The sequence below is a fragment of the Pseudopodoces humilis genome, chromosome 3 (assembly GCF_049639895.1).
Source record: "Pseudopodoces humilis isolate 2021_Gansu_Grassland_sample_001 chromosome 3, ASM4963989v1, whole genome shotgun sequence".
NCBI lineage: Eukaryota > Metazoa > Chordata > Aves > Passeriformes > Paridae > Pseudopodoces > Pseudopodoces humilis.
In genome coordinates, this window is record NC_142202.1 from 112009423 (window position 1) to 112028664 (window position 19242).

The 19242-nt window shown below is 40.6% G+C and overlaps 1 protein-coding gene across 5 annotated transcripts in view; it reads left to right on the forward strand.

Moving 5' to 3' along the window:
• The window catches only part of KIF13B (kinesin family member 13B), a 120125-nt gene that overhangs the window by 41809 nt on the left and 59074 nt on the right, over positions 1-19242 (forward strand). For 4 of the 5 annotated variants that reach the window (XM_088053906.1, XM_014257636.2, XM_088053907.1 and 1 more), the window contains exons 3-10: positions 7493-7508; positions 8967-9027; positions 10663-10755; positions 11374-11554; positions 11954-12041; positions 13315-13449; positions 15325-15437; positions 15885-15996. In XM_088053906.1, coding sequence (XP_087910032.1) covers positions 7493-7508; positions 8967-9027; positions 10663-10755; positions 11374-11554; positions 11954-12041; positions 13315-13449; positions 15325-15437; positions 15885-15996 — 799 coding nt within the window. The remainder of the gene's footprint in view (positions 1-7492; positions 7509-8966; positions 9028-10662; positions 10756-11373; positions 11555-11953; positions 12042-13314; positions 13450-15324; positions 15438-15884; positions 15997-19242) is intronic. The other variant, XM_088053904.1, reaches the window with a different exon arrangement.

Below are 19242 nucleotides of genomic sequence, written 5' to 3' on the forward strand. Positions count from 1 at the left end.
CTGCCCCTGGATCCCTGGAAGCGTTCTAGGCCAGGCTGGACAGGGCTTGCAGAAATCTGGGATAGTGGAAGATGTCCCTGCCCATGGCAGGGGTGGAACTGGATGAGATTTAAGGATCCATCTAACCCATACTGTTCTAGGATTCTTCTTTCTTCAAGGGATATTGGATACACACATTTGTGTTTAGGTACTTGTGTAAATATTGCAGAGTCTGTGTGAAAATCAGCTCCCATTCAAAGTGATTCTGTTTGTTGCATTTGTGTTCTCAAGGAAACCAGACAAACTCAGGCTCAAACTGGTTTAAGGTAGAGGCTCTAATGAGTTTATGGATTCAATAATATAGCTGGGTGATCTACCAAAGGTGGAATAATCACTCTTGGTGGACCTGAGTTCTTGAAATACCCTTTCAAGGATTAATTTCCTTTCAGTTCCAATCTTTTGCTTTCCATAGTGCCCAGGAGATCATTCTGGATTAATCCTGCGTGCCAGTGGCCTGGCTAGAGGTTGTCCTGGATATGAATGCTGAGTTTGTTGATGTGTAGAACAAGATCACCATATATTGTACATTTTCCTGGCTGCTCCACCTGCCATCATTTTCCATTTGGGATCCCCTGGAGGAGTTAAAAAGCTGCCACATCCTAAGGAGGCTTTTTCCCTCCCTCACATGGTTATAAAAAGGTAGGGACAGCCCACTTCATTAAAAAATACAGTAATTCACAATAGTAACTGAAAGTTTGGGGACTGGCTGTTCACCAGACATTCTCTAGAGCACAATAGTATCCTGACATCTGAGTATTTACAAACAAAAGGATAAAGTTGTAATCCCCTAGTCATAACACCAGCTTTATGGGATCCATGCTCTGCTTGAATGTGGTCAGGACTAAGCAGATTATTGTACCAACAATACAGAAAATTTAGCTCCAAGTACAAAATAACACAAACCCACAAAGCTGCTGCTCAACCCGAGTTCTTGGGGTGGTTTTTTGTCTTGTTTTTGGTGTGTTTTTTTTTTCTTTTTGTAGTTGTTTTTTTTTATTTTTTATTGTTTGAGTGAGCTGGCAAAAATTAGTTTTGTCAGTAGAAACTAAGTAACCACCAAGCCAACTACGCCTGGAATGCCCTGGAGCACTGGAGGAATTTTCCAAGGAACAGTGGTCACCTTTGTTCCTTTTAGCTACACAAGTTTAGGCTTTGAACCGTGTATGCTCTTTCACAGGTTGTTGTTTGGTTTTTTTTTTAATGTATTTGGGGATTTTGTTTTAAAGAGGCTGTTTCTGATTGGAGAACAATCTTTTGATCAAACAGAGCAGTGTGGTTTTCTCCCAAAGGACTCAGTATTGCTGTGGAAGTAAAAATTAGACTGTAAGAAAAATAATAATAACAGGACATCATGATAAATTGGAGTTTGGTGGGCCTCAGCATTTTGGTACCACTTGGCCTGCATGTAAAAAATGGGATAAAAATATTTATAAATTGTTCAACAGTTGTGAAACCAAACACCTTAGGCATTTTACAGTCTGAAATGTTCTGTGAAAATGGATTTCTAAGTATCCTAGGATAAGCTTGAAGTGATCAGACTTGATTTAGTTGACTTTTCTTCTCATTGTATATACCTGGCAGCAGCAAAATGGATTGCAAGTTGTATTCTTCTGAAAGGCAGAAGGAAAGGAAACAGCTTCTCAAAGAATTCTAATTTTTGTTATCAGCTGTCCTACTACTGTCTTTCAGTTATGTCTGTGTTAGTAGAATTACTAAATCCATTCTCTACGTTTTATTTCACCATTGGCTGGCGCTTTTTCATGCCATGAAAGAAATTCTGGAGCTGAAATTTAAACAATAAAACTGACCAGTGCAGTGCTGGCTCTTCAAAATACTTCATTCTGAGTCCATTATTCATACAGGAAAAAAACCCAAAACCCACACAAGCTCCCAATTAAAGGATCTGCTTCAGAAAGATAACTGGGCTGCCAAACTTCAGACAAATCCAAGATCTTTCTGATATATATATATTTATTTATGATTTTATTTTGTTTTTGGTTTTTGTGCCTCCTTTGCATATGCTGCAAGGCCTTGAGACTTGCTTGTGCTGGATCTCTTGAGTAATTGTGCACCCTTTATCAGCTTCTCCACTCTAGGAAGGTCCTGTAGTACAGTGAAGGATAGGGAAGCTTGGAAATTGTAAATAAATAAAAGAATAAAAGACTGTGGGTTGTTAAATCCCATCTCCTGTCCAGGCAGGTGTCTATTGCCGAGGCAATGAGAGCACTTCCTTTGGAATTCCACTGTTCTACACCCAATATTTGCCTTCTGAGAGATAGTCAGGGGTTATAAAATGATAGAAAATCCTAAGTTGGAAGGAATTCATCCAGTCCAGCCCCTGGCCCTGCACAGACACCCCAACATCCCCACCCTGGGCATCCCTGAGAGTGTTCTCCAAGCACCCCTGGAGCTCTGGCAGCCTTGGGAATGTCACCATTCCCTGGGAGCCTGGGAACCCTCAAGACTTGAAAGCCTTGTTTGAAGGATGCGTTTTCTTGAGAAACCCTTCAGTCCATGAAATCCATTGTGTTTTAACCCACTGCTCTTTGAACAGAGCCTCGTTTGCTTAGCAAAGCTTTGTGCTGAAGTGCTGGGAACAGAATATTTAATGTTCCTGAGGTGCTCCTGGCTCTGCTGTGTTTAGTAGGGAAGCTCATAGCAGGTGAGTGAGAAAGAACAAGGGAAAACACCTTTCATTCCAGTGGAAGGTATCACTGCCAGGGGCACAGGATCGCAACGGGATGATCTTTAAAGGTCCCTTCTAATCCAAATCATTCTGTGATTCCATGAAAACACTGAACAGGAGCCACAAAAGGAATTGTGCTTCAGGGTTTTCCATACCAGTGCTGTTTTGAGCCGTACTTCACCAAGGAAAGAAAGGAAGGATTTGAGGGGATGACAAACTCTGCCCAACTTAGTTCTTTGATTTCATGGAATATTGGTAAATGATGCTGTTGTGTCTGTAAGAACCTAGGGGAGTTATTGTACAGCTTCTGCCTGCAACAACTGATGAATAAAATCCCAGAATGACTGGATCCAAAAAGTAAATTACTGTTACATATCATATAATCTTTACTTTTAATAATAATAATACTTTTTTAAGCCAGCTGGGAACATAAAGATGTGGCCTTCCAGAGTAATCTCTGGGAGACACTGACACCTTTTCACTTGTAAACACCAAGGAGCATTTCCCCATCAGTTTCTTTTTCTAGTGGCATTTTTAGTTGCTTTCTAGAGCTTATGCTGGACAGTTTCTGCTGATGGGCATAAAGTAGCACTGATTACACTGGAATTTGATATGGTTGTTTTTGCAATGCTTATGGAAGATTGAAAGTGGAAAGCAATAAGAATTTCTGGAGAGATTTGCTGAGACTTTCCTGATTCATAGTTGGAATTGTTGCCTCCTTCTTTCTTTTTTCTAACCCTCAAGCTTGTATTATATTTTGCCAGTCCAGAAGCTTCTGACAATGACAAAATGTTATGTTTCAATTCCATAAATCCAGCATAGCCTTGTGCCACTTGGCAGTATCACTCAGGTGTACAGTCTGGATGTTGTTGCAGTTGCTGTTGCCACAGGAAATGTTCGTTTTCAAAAAAAATATGGTGAATAAAACCCATGGCTGGCATGTCAGCTCCTGTCCTAGAGCTCCTGGAGCTCTTTCCCCTGCTTCCTGCCTTGCCACCTCCCACCTTTCTCCTCCCTTTGCCCTGTCTGCCTGTTTCTGATTTAGACAAGAAGCGAGATGTGCTGTGACTGATTTAGAGCATGTGCTGATTTGCCAGCTGGCTGCTATCTCAGAGCTGTGGGGTCATCCAGACAGAAGAGATAAGGGCTGAGCTCTCCTCTCTCCAGCCAGGCTTTACCTCTGCTCCTTTGCTGGAGTGTTTGCCCCCTCAACATTTGCACATTCTGAAATACACCGAAGCCTACTGAACCTTCCATCCCCTTGTGAACATGGAAAAAGTGTTACTAAAATGCCACTGATAACTGTGGTTGAACCATTTATTGTGTTTGAATATGGAATTGATGGAGTATGTAATTTAATTATTCTGTTAAAAAAACAGAAGCAGTCGTGGTATTGCACATACACTGATGGTCTCAGCTGGGACCTGCTCTGATTTTATTCATGTTTTTCCATTGTGCTTGAGATCTGTGGAACCACCAGAATGTTCACAGAAAAGCAAGTATGTCCTCATTAAGAAGCTTGATCAGGACACATTTACATTGTGTAACAATTGTACTTAAACAGAAATTATTACCAGAGCTCCATGTCTTCGTTCACTCTCAAAACAGCAGATAGATTCATGAAATCACGGAATGATTTGAGTTGGAAAAGGCCTTAAAGATCATCTCATTGCAATTTCCTGCAACAAATAAAATGCTATTAAATGTAGGATGTTGTTTCAGAGTAGTCTTCCTCCTTTAATTTTAGAATTAAATTAGATACATTAGATTCCCCTAACTTCTGTTTGACACGGAGCTGAGAAGAGATAAAAGAAGGGAGCTGGCGAATTCCTGTCAGACTGGTTACAAGTGAAAACAAGTAGCTGGAAGCATCTCAATCACATCCTTCAGTGGCTAAAAGATAAGTTTTCCCTCCCTGCCTTGGATGCTTCTGCTTTGTCCGAGATAGATGTGAGTTTCTGGCTGTGAGACAAGGAGCTGCCTCGGAATGGCAGCATCCTTGGGGATGGAGAGGGAGCTGGGGACGGAGGGACAGGACACAGGGAATGGTTTCCCACTCCCAGATGGGATATTGGGAAGGATCTCCTGGCTGTGAGGGTGGGGAGGCCCTGGCACAGGTTGCCCAAGGCAGCTGTGGCTCCTTCATCCCTGGAAGCTTCTCTGTGCCAGGGCTTCCCTGCACTCATGGGGAATTATTCCTTCCACATATCTAACCTAAATTTGTCCTCTTCCACTCTGAACTCATTCTCCCTTGTCCTATCACTCCAGTTCCTGATGAACAGTCCCTCTCCAGCTCCCCTGTCACCCTTCAGACACTGGAAAGTGCTGTGAGGTCTCCACACAACCTTTTCCAGGCTGAGCAGCCCAAAATTCCCCAGCCTGTCTCCTCAGGGGAGGTGCTCCAGTCCTCTTATGAACCTCGTGGTCTCCTCTGCATTTGCTCCACCAGTTCCATGTCCTTCCCCTGTTGGGGACACCAGAACTGTGTGCAGCATTCCAGGTGGGGTCTGACAAGAGCAGAATAGAGGGAGAAAGTCACCTCCTTGTTCTTTGCACGTGTTCCTGACGTGTGGGTGTAGTTGTAGGAGATCCTTCCCTGCTTGGTGGGTGATGCTGTTTTTGGTATTCACCTTTTCCTCACCTTTGGGATGGACAGGAGTGCTTGGGTGTGAACACCCAGCACTCCCAGTGTGTCCTTGCAGCCAGCCAGGCTGCTGGGGGTGCTCTATTTCCCCATCTATTCATTTCCCAAGGGATTTTGAATCAGGCTAAAAATCTTTTCATGGGTTTCTGGGCCCAGCACGCAGCTGCAGCATTAATGGGCTCATATGTGCACAGCACAATGCTGTGTGATGCAGGCTGCACCCTTAATGCTTTCCTTGGGGAAACATTTGTTCCATTTATTCTCTTCGTGGTCAAAAGTACAACAAGCTGCTGCCCTGTGTATAGCTGTGCTGTATCCCAAATGCTGCACGCTGGGTTTTGTGGGGCTTCTGTTCCCTCACGTTTGGATTAAACAAGACCCAAGACCTGGGTTTGTGTGTTTGTGTAGCCCTTCAGAAAATGAGATACTTAGTTCAGACTAAAGGTCTTAAGTTAAGCTTGATGATACATAGCCCCGTGTAATCCATCCTCTTAAAATTGTATCTGTGGTAGAACTTCTCAGTTTATATCCTTATGGCTGCTTTAACCCAAATACTCAATAATATGCCCTATATTGAGGGCTGGGCAGATCAGCTGGGTTGTTGCAATATAATCCTGCCTTGGAATTGGGCTGGGGAGTGTGAGCAGGGCAGTGTCGCATCTCTGAGTGCTAAACTCATGAATCCAGGCTTGCTGTTCCCTTTGTTTTACAAGGAGAAAGTTCTTGTAGGAATAGTAATTAAATATATAAGCAGAGCTTCCCTAAAAGCAGTTTCCAGCGAAGTCCTGCAGCAAAGTGCTCCATGAGCATTTCAGAGCACAGAGAGCCATGAAGATGCTCCTGTGTCTCTCTGAGAAGGATCCAGAGGGGCTCTCTGGAGTCTCCTGTGTCTGGGTCAGAGCCCCAGTGAAGGAGATTCCCTCAGTAAAATCCACCCAGGAGCAACAGCCGAGAGTCCACACCAAGCTCACTGCCAAGGACCTTGGGAGAGCCTTTATTTCATCTAACCCAGATGGCAGAGGGGTTGTGTTGTCATTGCTGACTCGGATGACCCTGTGACACGGGGTGACCTTGACTTAAATAATCATCCTGCTCTCCCAAGCGCCTGTCATTCCTGTTCTGTCAAACAGATAGACAGAGCAGATCCAGGCACGAGTAAAAAGAGGTGATGGATTTGCGTAATAAATAATAGTTTTTGAGAGACAGTGCTCAGAAATTACTATTTTTAAACTCGCTTCTCAAGCCCTGTGAGCAGCAGGAGCTGTGAGGGTAATCCTGTATGGCTCCCATGTCTTTCCTCTGCTCTGCTCAAAAGAAATCAGTGTTGCTTGTCACAAGACTTTACTCGTTGCTGATGTCAAGAGTTTCCTAATGTCATCTGGAAGGTCCAGGACAAGGGGAGTATCAGTGGCTTGTTGTGTATTTACTGCTTTTCCTCTGATGTGGGGAGGCTGCATAACCTGCAGTCATCAACTGAGGCCGTGCTGGTGTTTTAAAGGTCACTCCAGTAATTTTGTACTTGCTTAAAAACAAACAAACAAAAACCCCCAAACTTTTGAATTCTGCACATAACAGAGTAGAGGAATTGCTGTTCTCTGCTCATTCTTTTGGGGAGGCAAATGTTTGCTCTGCTGTCCCAGCAACCAGAGAGAGCTGGGTTGGGCAAGCCCAGGGGCTGGACTCTGAAATTTCCTCTTGAATAACACTCCTGAAGTTCCTGTTCAAGTGGTTTTGAAAATTTTTATGTTGCTTGGGTGCTTTGTTTTTAAGAGGCAGTGACACCCAGAAAGAGAGAGAGGTGTCACAAGAAAAATAAACCTGTGAGAGAGTGAGGAAGAGGTGCAGCTTGAGGAAAATCACGGGCTTTGAATTTTAAATCAATTCTGAGCAGCATCTGAAATCTTGCCCCTAAAAGTGTTTATAAAATCACTTGGGATCTGCAAGCAAGGAGAGTTCTGAAGAAAGAAATTAACTTTTTAAATACAGTGCATTCCAATGATTAATGATAGCACAATTAAGCTAAAATCACTACAACTAACGGTCCTTGTTCTTCTTTTGTCTTTCTTTTCTCTTCCCCTGACCTTGTACCAAATCCTTTCCGTTCCTGATGCATTGGGGAACAGCAGGACTCACCCAAAGGTAAGGGCTTCTACCAGTGTGTGAGAGTTGTCCTATCCCTTGCTCACTCTTGGGTTATCCAGATATTAAAAGCATTTTGCAGAGCTCTGTCGCTGATCAGCTGCTGAGTAAGAAACTCGAAGCATCTCCTTGCTGCAGAAATGCTCTGTACAGCCCGTGCCAAGAAATGAGTCAGAGGAACAAATGAGAACACCCACACTCAGCACTGCAGCCTCTGAATGGAGGATATTTGTTCTTTGTGGGCTTTTTAAAAGCGTTTTCTGGTATTTGTGTTAAAGCAAACTCATTTTGTTTTTATGGTCCCGTGACTTTGCACTTGTTCTGAAGACTCTGCCCTGGAATATCAGGGTTCAGCTCCATGGATGTGCTTATACAGCCAGTGGTGGTTTACCAAATATTCTGAAGGCTTGGGATGCTTTAATAATATGTTTAGCTGTAAAATGAATTGAAAGGCAAAAAAAAAAAAAAGGAGCACCTTAATTTTTAAGACACAAGTTGTTGTTTCCTCAGAGGTTATAAAATAACTACTTTATCTGTTCATGCTGGTACATCAACACAGTAGGGGGGAAACAATGTATTTTTGAAGATAAGTTATTTAAATTTCAAGGATTTTGCTATGTTAAACATTTTGATAAATGTTGGTAGTCAGCAACATTACAATGCAGGACATCCAAAGGGGAAAAAGCAGCTTCCATTAAGCTTAGAGGGGAATTCCACAGCCAGAGAGCCCCACTTCCCTTTTCCTACATAATAAATTTTGTGTGTGTGAATGTAGGTCAGACATTACCCTAATTAATATTTTTCCTTGTAGATACATACCCAGGGGAGCTGTTTTTGCAAACATCCTAAAATATACATTGTATTATTTCAGGTCATCTTTCAGGACAAAAGGTGCCTGTGGAGCTTTCAATGGATTTATGGCAAAATTGAAAGTTTTCTATTAAAAATATTATAGTTCTGCTCTTTTAATGATAAAGCTGGTTTGCTTTCTATTATTCTTTGCAAATATTAGACTTTGATGCTGCTTTGGTTTATCATGGAATTTAAATAAATACCTACTTCTCTTGTATGGGAAGAGCTTCCTACCCCAAGGCTTATTTTTAATTTATGCAGACAAGAGGCACGAGGAGATGGGAGGCAGAAAGAGCTAGAGGACATCTGTCAGTTTGCAAAAGAGAAACTCTGGTGAAAAATGAATTGCAAGGATGGGTTTGGAGGGAGAAATAGAGAGGTCCTTGACATCCACTGGGTTGGCACATGGAGAGAGGGGAGTTGGGTTGGCACAAAAAGGAACAAATAGAAACAAATAAAAGCATAGAGGAAAATGAAGTGTTTTTTTAGGCTTCAAACTCCTAGAAAATGAGGAATTCAGTGGGAATGTGTGTTGAGTTCAGAATGTGAATAACGTGTTGGATTAGGCAGCAGCTGTTGTAAGGTGTCCTGCTTGTTCCCCTGCAGGTGTTTGCATATGATCACTGCTTTTGGTCTATGGATGAATCTGTCAAAGAAAAATATGCAGGTAATAATATTTACTGTGGCTTGGTTGTCTCCAAGTGGGAATGATCTGATTAAAATACAGCCCTTGGCTGCAGGGCACCGGCCATATGGCACAAAGTGCTGCCCCTCTATGACTGGCTGCTGTCAAAAGGAAAAGGGAAATCTTCAATCATTCCAGTTTCTTTTCTCTAAAGGTGACAATAGCAATGGGCACTGACAGCCCTTTGCACTGCAGAGAGTTGAGAAACTCAGCACAATGTTTGACTCTCATTTGCAGCTTTTTTTAAAGTACTGCTCCAACTCCATCATTTTAAATGTGTCAAATCCATTTATTTATTTTGAAGAACACTGTTATATGTGACTTCATGTTTTTCAGTGCTGATGGGAGTTTGGCATCATAGTAAAACCTAATAAAGGAACATTAAAAGCCTAACTTCATTTAAGTGTATGTGAATTCAGATGTTTTAGTGAGAATGTGTAATGTATTCAATTCAAAGTTTTCTGTGTATTATTATAATGCATTTTGGCATATAGTTATGGTAAAATATGAAATGTATTTGGAATTATCCTGTAATTTATTCCTTTCAGAGCTGTTACCCTTTAAAATTTGGGATGAGTTGAACTTGTTAACAATGATTTTATAAAAATTTAAGAAAAAGACACGTACACGTATTAATTTTAATTTCTTTAACAAATAACTATTGAATAACAACGTATCAAGCCACTGAGAAAAACATGAAAAGCTTTCAGCCATACAAATTACATAAGAATATTACATACTTTGTTCCGCAGACTAACGGTGATGCCTATATAACTGATATTTTGGTCTGTTATACAGTGGAATTGTTACCCCAGCTGAGCCTGGCACAGCTCTTGCTGCTTTTGATGGGGAATTTAGCATGGATTTGCCTGTAAAGATAGGAACTTTAGTGAGAGAAAGGAAGAGCTTAAAGGAAAATTATTTGAGAGGGCTTTTCAGTCCATCAAGTTCTGTCATGCCTTGTTCAGGCTTGAGTTTTCCTGGTTGTAAAATTAATTCTGAAAATAGGTTTTGTTCAAGTAGTTACTACCCAGATATCTTAAGCCTTTTTTCTTCTGCTTGGAAAATTATCCAAAAAGCTCAAAGTTAATTACAAAAGAAGTGATACACCTTACTTTTTGCCAGTGGCAAAATATCCTGTGAATATTCTTGTGATTCCTTCTCTGCAAAAATCTTCTTGTGGACCCAGTGTCTTACACAGTAAAATTTTCCAGTGCTCTGCTGATTCCTTTGGATTAAAATCAACTGACTGTCATTAAAATGTACATCTTGAGTATATTTTGAGGAGGTGTCATCCCCCAGCAGATTAAATTCTGCAGTTGGTCGTAGATTCTCTGCTGATAAAACTTCTGAGTATGAACCTTGATAGGATGTTGCTTTAAGCACATCCAGGTATACCCACAATAATCCCAGCCCCTGATTTTTACAGCAGCATAAATCTGGAGCACATCCTCTGCTCCTTTCCATGGAGCAAACCTGGATTACTGGATGTGTTTTAGGCAGAGGCAGCAGCAGGAAAAACCCTCACAGCTTTTACCTAATTTTCAAAGAATCCAAATCAGGGGACAAGAAGCTCTCGCTGTGTTACAATGTTGGCTTGTGTGTTCTATTTTCTAGGTCAAGATGTTGTTTTCAAGTGCCTTGGAGAGAATATTCTTCAGAATGCCTTTGAAGGCTACAACGCTTGTATCTTTGCCTATGGGCAGACGGGTGAGTCCAGGAGTGAGGGAGAAGTGTTCCCTCCAGAGGTGTTGTGTTCTGGCTGGAGGTGCTTTCCACGGCTCTTGTGACATTGCTTGAGGAGAAATAACCTTCCAGCACAGATAAGAAATGTTGTTCCTCTTTTGTAACATCAGATATGAGGTGGGCAGGATGAGAAGTAAGGTTTTGTTGCTGCTGGCTGCCCTTATTTCTCACACTTTGTGTTATAATCTTTGGCATGACCGTGGTCGTCCTTGAGCTCAGAGCATCGCTCAGATTTCCTGCCTCTGCAGTTGAAGTAATCTTGAATTGTTATATTCATGTAATATTTAAAGAGTAATTTGAAGAGTTTACTAATTGTGGGTGTTGGTAGCTTGTCATCTACAGTAATCCTGTATGTACCTAAAAGTTCTCCAGCACTCTGAACCAAATTTCTTGTTTTCCTTTTCCTTCTAATTAGTCTTTAGCTCAGTGGCGTTTGGATTACTTTAAGGCAGAAAACTGAGCTAATATCTTTCACTGAAATGAAAAAAAATAAAAAAATTAACCTCTTTTATTTCCTATCAATATTCTGCACAGCAGGAACGTTTGTTGCATGTTCTCTAAGCACAGCTTCCCTCACAACAGGGTCTGGAAAATCCTACACCATGATGGGTACTGCTGATCAGCCCGGATTAATCCCTAGACTTTGCAGTGGACTCTTTGAAAGAGCACAGAAAGAAGAAAATGAAGAGCAGAGTTTCAAAGTGGAAGTGTCCTACATGGAAATCTACAATGAGAAAGTCAGAGATCTCCTCGACCCCAAAGGGTATGGAATTTGTGTGTGAATGGCACTGTAGTATTTGTCCTACACCCTTCCTTTCCATAACCAGTTTTCCGTCATGGATCCCATCTAAAACATTTGCCTAGGATGGCTTTTGCTGCTTCCTGGTTTCAGCATCTCCTCATTATAAATCAAAATAACGTAGCAAGACTAAAAGCTTGGAGTAAATTTAAATTTACCGTTTGTGAAGTGACAACACTGTCTGTGTCAGCTTTTTATGTGTTATAAAGCTTTCACTGTTTGCATTCTGGCCCTTGCTCTGTGCTTCAGTGGGTATTTGTGAGGCCATCCTGTTTGAGATGTGTCAGTGAGAAATGGACTTTGTGTAAATGTTGTCTTAAGTCAGTCATGTGTTTATAAATCCCTTTTTTCTCCCCCAACCAGAAGCCGTCAGTCATTAAAGGTTAGAGAACACAGTGTTTATGGCCCTTACGTAGATGGCCTATCCAAACTAGCTGTTGCTAGCTACAAGGTAAGGATCAACTTTATGAAGGGCTTATCTTGACATCCTAAACACCAGGTGCTGTCCCTTAAACTGGACAGAATTATTGAAATGCTCCTTATCAGTACCCTTAGAGCAAGAGAGCTGTAGATTGTTGTGTTGTGATCCCTGGGGAGAGCAGGGCTGAGAGCAGAAACTCCCTTTGTCTTGTGCTGCTCAATAATTCTGGAAGTAATTCAAGTGTTGAATGGAACAGACTTCCTCTCAGCCTTAAGATGAGTGCACACTGTCATGAGAAAGTGTTCTGTGATTAATTACAGGCCCAGGATTAAGCAGAGGACAGGCTCTCAGTGCCCCACTGTGTCACTTTTTGCCAGTCATGCTCTACTCAGTAATTTCCCTTCCCAGCAGCCCATGCTGGAATTATGAAGTAATGGTTGTTTACCAAGCAAATACTTGAGAGCTTCACATGAAACTGGCTTGCAGGATAGTAAGTGTTTATATGTGCATTCACCAAATGCCCTGTTTTTTAAAGGAGCATTAACTTTGGGGAAAATGGATAAATACGGGATGGAATCTGTCAGCTTCACCAAGACATGAAAACAGTTCACCCACCCCATCTTGGTGGTTTCTGCTAAGACAGGACACATTTCATGCTTTGCCTTTCCATGTTGCCCAGCAGCTTTGTGTAATCCAGAATTTGGAGTCGGTGGTCTGTGGTGGTTCTTTGTTTGACTGTTTGAGTTGTTTCAGCATCACCCAGCTAGAGCTGCAGAAATAGAAGTTTAGACCCTGAGGTTTTTACTGTTTTACACAATTGCTGTGAAAACCCAGAGCAGGGGAGCTGGACCTTCCTCAAGCATCACAACAGATCAAAGCACTTAATAAGCTCTTAAAATTTGGAGGATTATAATGACCTGTTTTATAAACCTCTCAGCCTTCTGTCAATATTCCAGAGTCTCAGACCAGGACAACTGAGGCTAAAATGTGTCAGGGTTCAAACACAAATTTCTGTTTCCTCACTTCTTTCCCTGCTTTTGAGTGTTGCTGTTTGCAGCCAGGTGCATTATTTTTGTTGATAACTTAATATCTAGGTTGAGGAGTGGGTAAAGTCGTGACACTGTGGAGTTTTTAGCCTTTCAAGGGGGGGGATCGCTTTTATTTTTTCCTCACATTTTTCTGAATAAACAAACGGGAGGTTTAGTGGGAAAATGCTGTATTTGACCAAGATGAGATGATTTTTGGAGGTAATTGATAAGGATGTTAATGCAGATATGCTCATGGCTGTGAAAATTGTATTTAGGACATTGAGTCCTTGATGTCTGAGGGCAACAAATCTCGGACAGTGGCTGCCACCAACATGAATGAGGAGAGCAGTCGGTCCCACGCAGTCTTCAAGATCATCCTCACCCACACCCTCTATGATGTGCAATCAGGGGTAAGAAAATCCAGTTGCAAGGTCCAAATGTCAAGCTGGGATGTGTCTCTTGCTTTAATGTATTTCACAGGGAAAAAAAAACACATTTATTTGGAAGCAGCAGTTTGTAGTACAGGCTAGAGATAAAATAGGTGAAAAATAGAAATACACCTGAGTGTACCTCTGGTGATTTCCTTCCCATGGTTATTTAATGCACGTTTGTATAAATGACAAAATTTAATTAATTTAATTAATTTATTATTTATTTAATTTATTTTAATTTATAATAATTATTAAAATATTTATCAATAGTAATTTTCTATTTAATTCATATTAATATATTTATTTTATCTATCGATTTAATTAAATTAATTAATTATAAACTAATGCAAGTTTGTATGAATTATCAACTTTCTTAATTGAAAAAAAATACTAATTTTAAATATATTGCATTGTATGCCATTAATGTTTTTATGTGTATGTATTAAATATTGAAAAAACATTTAAAGCTGCAGATATTTTAATTTATGTTCCCTTTTACATAAACATGCTGTGAAGGTGTGCATGAAATACATTAGGTCAATATTATTTAGTCCCTCACAGAAAATGGTGATAAACTGGAATTGAAGGAAGTGTCTTTAAACTTCATTGATAGATTCAGTGCTTGAACAATTCTTTAACATTTTCAAAGGTTTGGAGAAATTTTGAGTGGAGCAAATCTGAGCCTAAATATTGAATATATTGGAAAACATAATGAGAATTTGGGCTTTTTTTCCTTCTAATTTCTCCCTTTCCACCAATCTCCCTATCCACACAATTTTCCTCATTCTTCATTTGGATTTTTTTTCCCTTTCCACTTCAAATCAGCATCATACTGTGCTGATTTTTTTATTTTATTTTTTTTCCATAATTTGTCATTCCAGTTTTGCTGTGACTTCTCTGCATGCTTTTCATACCTGGTTTTTGTGTGGTCCTGCCCAGCTTGGATGCAGAGTGGTTGTGCCTGTCCATCTTCTCTGCACCTTCCAGTGTGAACTTCTGCCCCAGAAATCCCAGTTCTCCTATCTGCTGGTCCTTTCAGTCCTGGAAGTGGCACATTCCATGATAACATCATATTTTGATAGGTTTAGGGTGACATTTTTGAAAGCTTATTGATTCTGATTATCCCGTTCATTTACGGGAACATAAATTTTGCATTTGGGATCCTTAAGTGGTGAAGGTGCAGGTGCTGCAGAAGAACATGATGTGAGCAAGCTGTTCTCAAAGACAGTTGGCTCTTCTGTTTCAAATTGATTTAGGGAACCCATGGGGTGCTTCAGAATGTCATTTTGGGTCAAATGAGATGAAAGGATTTGTAACAAAATCTGCATTATAGGTGTAAATACTCACATAGCTGGGATCGTGTTCCAGGAGGCTGATAAGGATAAAGGAGACTTTTCAATTCTGATAATTTATGTAAATTGTAATGTGCTTCTTGCCAGGTTTCATTCCTGGTGAATGAAAAACAGAGGAAACCCTGCTATAAAATCCGAGGATTCTAGGAGACTGTTTTCAGGATAGGATTGTGAACCTCATGTCTCTGCTTGTCACTCCTTTGGCATAACTGCAATTTTTCATGGTTCAGCACTTCATTAGTGTGCCCTGTGTACATCTCTGGAGATTTCTGAGATGTTTGAAGGTATCAGAGTATCTGACTTCACACCATCCATGACTTCACTGTTGTTTCTGAAGCAGCAGGTAGTGACTCGGCACTGGACACTGCTCAAATCCAGCTGTTCTCAAAGAGAACAAGAGTTTACACCAAAAATGAAGTTTGATTGCTGTTGTAAAATACATCAAACAATGTAACTTGGTTGAAGTGACCTAACAGGTGCTGTTCTCTGGTTCCTTCCCCAGACATCAGGTGAGAAGGTGGGCAAGCTCAGCCTGGTGGACTTGGCTGGTAGTGAAAGGGCAACTAAAACTGGTGCTGCAGGAGACAGGCTGAAAGAAGGAAGCAACATTAACAAGTAAGACTTTGAGATTATTTATTTTCCTTTTTTCATCACCATTTTCTGCTAAATACAGCCTACTTGTAAAACAGGATGAAGCTCCTGTAGTCAATTTTCTCCTTTCCTTCTCTCTACAAAGCTTGTAGTCAATCTTTCTCCTTTCCTTCTCTCTATTTCTCCTTCTGACATGCAGCACTCTGAGATACGGGAGTAAGATCCTCATCTTTTAAAAAAACATTTCTGTTCCTGTAACTGCCACGAATTTCATTGTGAAGACCTGATTTTTTAAGACTGAAAACATACTGAAAAAAACAGGAGTGGAGTTTTTGTGAAGAAAGCATGATCAAAATTAAACTAGGAGTTTTTTCATCAGAGCATGTTTTCGGAGAGAAAGCCACTGTCTAAATATGCATTTGACTTACGAATATTTACCCCTTTTAATGACTGTTTGTGTTCTCTGGGCAGATCCCTCACAACTCTGGGGCTGGTTATTTCTGCCCTGGCAGATCAGGCTGCTGGCAAGAACAAGAACAAATTTGTTCCATATCGTGATTCTGTGCTCACTTGGTTACTTAAAGTAAGTTGTTGGTTTTTTTTTTTAATTTTCTTCTTTTAAAGTGAAATAAAAGAGAGGAAAGGGGGAGAAGAGTCTCATTAAATGAAATCGAAATTCTGTGCTTTTTGCCTCATTTTCTGGGTTTGATGTTAACCATAATTGTCTTTGGAAAATGAGCTGGATGCAAGCCATTAGTATCTCTGCAGACTAAATATGTTCCCTGTCTTCTGGTGACCTGCAATGGCCTAAGGACTAAGGAACATTAAAAATAAAACAAAAAGCAGTGTGTATTTTATGGGTTAGTGTAAGTACAGCTTCACACACAACCTTGGGGCTAATTTAATTTGGGTTATTTCTGCACGCAGCTGATTTTACATACTGGTATGCTTAGCTCTGAAGATCTTGATTAAGACTATCACCTTTTCCTAATTGTCTAATTTAATTGTTAAGATATTCTGCTTTTGTCAGCAGAGGATTATCCCAGTTACAGTCTGAGGAACAGGTCAGGAGACTTCAGGGATGGTGCTCATGTGAAGTGAGCAGTTAAATCATTTTCTGAACTGCACAGGACTCTTATTTCGTCTTATTTTGGGGGAAAAAGGAGTGCATCATGATGGCACTTGGATGAAGATCTGTACAGTCTAAATGAAGAAACCCAAATTGTTAAATATGAGGTCTATATATTTGAAATTTCTTCTTTTATTTCTGTTTAGTTGTTATCCAGGAGCAACTGAGATACTTATTGGTAGAAAGAAATAATCTGAGAAGAAACCGATTTGTGGCATCTTTCTTTGTCCTCTTACTTTTTTGTAGGTGCTCTGGCTATGTTTTGTTGTCTTGGCTTCCCCACCCTTTTTCAGCATGTTTTTTAGGTGATGTTTAAATTTCACATCCCTGGGATTTAAATGCATGTGGAAAGAAAAAGACAAGGTGACTTGCAGGTGGAATGAAGTGTGGAGATAAAAAAAAAACCAACACGTTTTCCTGGCAGAGATTTGAAAACAAAGTTGAATTCACTGCTTAAGTAAAACAAAATCCCTGCTCCTGTAACTTCTTGACACACAAACCTTCATTTTTCTCAGTGCTGCCTTTTAATTAACCTTTTAGTATGACTTGTGAAATTATCCCTAACAGATGTGAACATCAAATAGTCAAGTAAAAACCTAAATGGCACAACACAGTGTCTGAGTAAAACAAGTCCTTATAGCACAGTGTTCTTGCACTGAGGCATTTTCAGTGTTTAAATACATTTTTTTACCACTCTATTTACACTGAGTTTTCACTCCCATTCATCAGAAACAAATGATTTTTTTTTTGGCAACAAAGCCACTGCCCAGCTTCTCTTTGCCCCGCTCAGGGGTCCTGATGTGGCTGCAGCAGGGTGGAAACCTCCTTCATGAATTTCCAGCCTTGTTGGAATTAGTTCTGCTGCTCCATTTCTAAACAAATCCAGGGAGCAGACTGCAATTCCTGTTCAGCACCTGTCTGAGGCATTGTGGCCACGGTGCCGCCGGCCGGCCGCGGCGCAGGAATGGGAGCCCACTTTTGTTCTGCCTCCTTTCAGGGAAAACCCTCTTTGTGTCCAACATCAGCCAGCAAAAGGGTTGGGGGCTTTTGGGGTTTTTTAACAAACAAGCTCTCGTTGAAGCATTGTTTTGAAAGGGGGAAGAGGGGGAAAATTTAAAGTTGGTTTTTTTTTTTAATTAGAGATCAAAGGAGGGATTTATTCGTGTAAAGAGGCCTGTTTGGAGAAGCCGTGAGATGGTGGGCTGTCCTTTCTCCATGGCTTTCAACTTCTAATTATGATACCAAAGCAGACTAAATGTGTTCTAACTGCAGGAATATCTGTAATACAGTGTCTCCCCACAAATCTGAGAAATCAGTTCAGGAGACCTCAAGAACTGTCAGTTTTTGCTTAATTTTGTTGAGGATTTTAGACAAAAACGCCAGGTGAAAAATATCATTGCTTGAGCAGTGGCCTCAGGTTATGTGCAAGGAGTAAAATAGTTTTGTCAGTTCTGTAACTTCCTGTTTTAATCAAATTGTATTGGCACAAACATCTTGTTTTCCTGTGTCATCAGAAGCCTGATGGCTGCTATTAAAATGTCATTTTTGAGTTGTTTTCACAGTAATCTTGCTGCTAGAGGAGAAAAAGCTAGTTAATTCTTAGAAATAACTTACTTATTTCCATTATCTCTCTAATGTATGCAAGCCTTGCCAGGCTCATTTACAAACAATCTTCACTAGTGAGAGGCTGATTTGCTGGTTTTTTACCTTTCTTGCTTATCATTAAAGAAACCAGTGAAATCAGCACACGGGGTTTATACATAAAACTTTATCAGACAGTCTGGCATTGGGCTTGAATTGCTGCAAGAGGGACTTTGCCCAGTTTATAATGGGTGTATTGTGGGTTCTGGTGTATCACTGTTACAGCGTTCTCAGCTGCCTCTACAGCAGAGCTGCAATTCAAATAATGAATTCATCCTATTTTGGAGCTGATTAGTGCAGTGAAGGACATTCCCAAAGCGCAAACCGTTAGGGTTGGATTTGGGAGTACCTGGCCAGCTCCCTGCCAAACTTCAGCTTTATATGAGGAACAGGGATTGCAGTTGCAGGGTGTCATTCCTAATTTTTTGCCAGGAAATCCCATGGAATGATTAATTAGTGCTCCTGTTGGTCTTAAAGTTTTCAGTTGAAAAACATTTCTGTGGTACAGAGGAGACCCTCCCAAGCCATGGATTAATTTGGAGTAAACATTGGCTAGTCCTTGGATGAGAAAAGTCACTGTGAGATCAGTCAAAAAGTTGTTCTTTGCCACTGGTTTCTGTGTAAATACACTTTACCTGCATGTGCTGTGTTGAACACTATGTATTTACATTTCATATGAGTTTCATGCCCTTTTGCATGACCAGAGACAGCCAAGTGCTGCCAACAGCCTGACTGCTGTCAAACTGCTTTAGGCATCACGCAGCCAAAAAGAGATTCTTGGGGAAATACTTAAAGGGGCATTTTAATGATTGCTGGGGAAAGCTCCACGTGTGCTTTGGAATTGAAATGGTTTGACAAGCAGTTAATGCAGTCAGATTGTTCTAATGGCAATGCCTGACCTACATTTCATGGGTTATTGAAGATGAAAATTAAGAGTGTGGTTTGTCTCAGAAAGAGATATTGGTTAGAAAACAAATAAACAAACAAAAAAAACCCCACCCCAAAATTCCAAACAAACCAAAGAAACCAAACTGCCAAGCAAAAATAAAAAAATTTAAA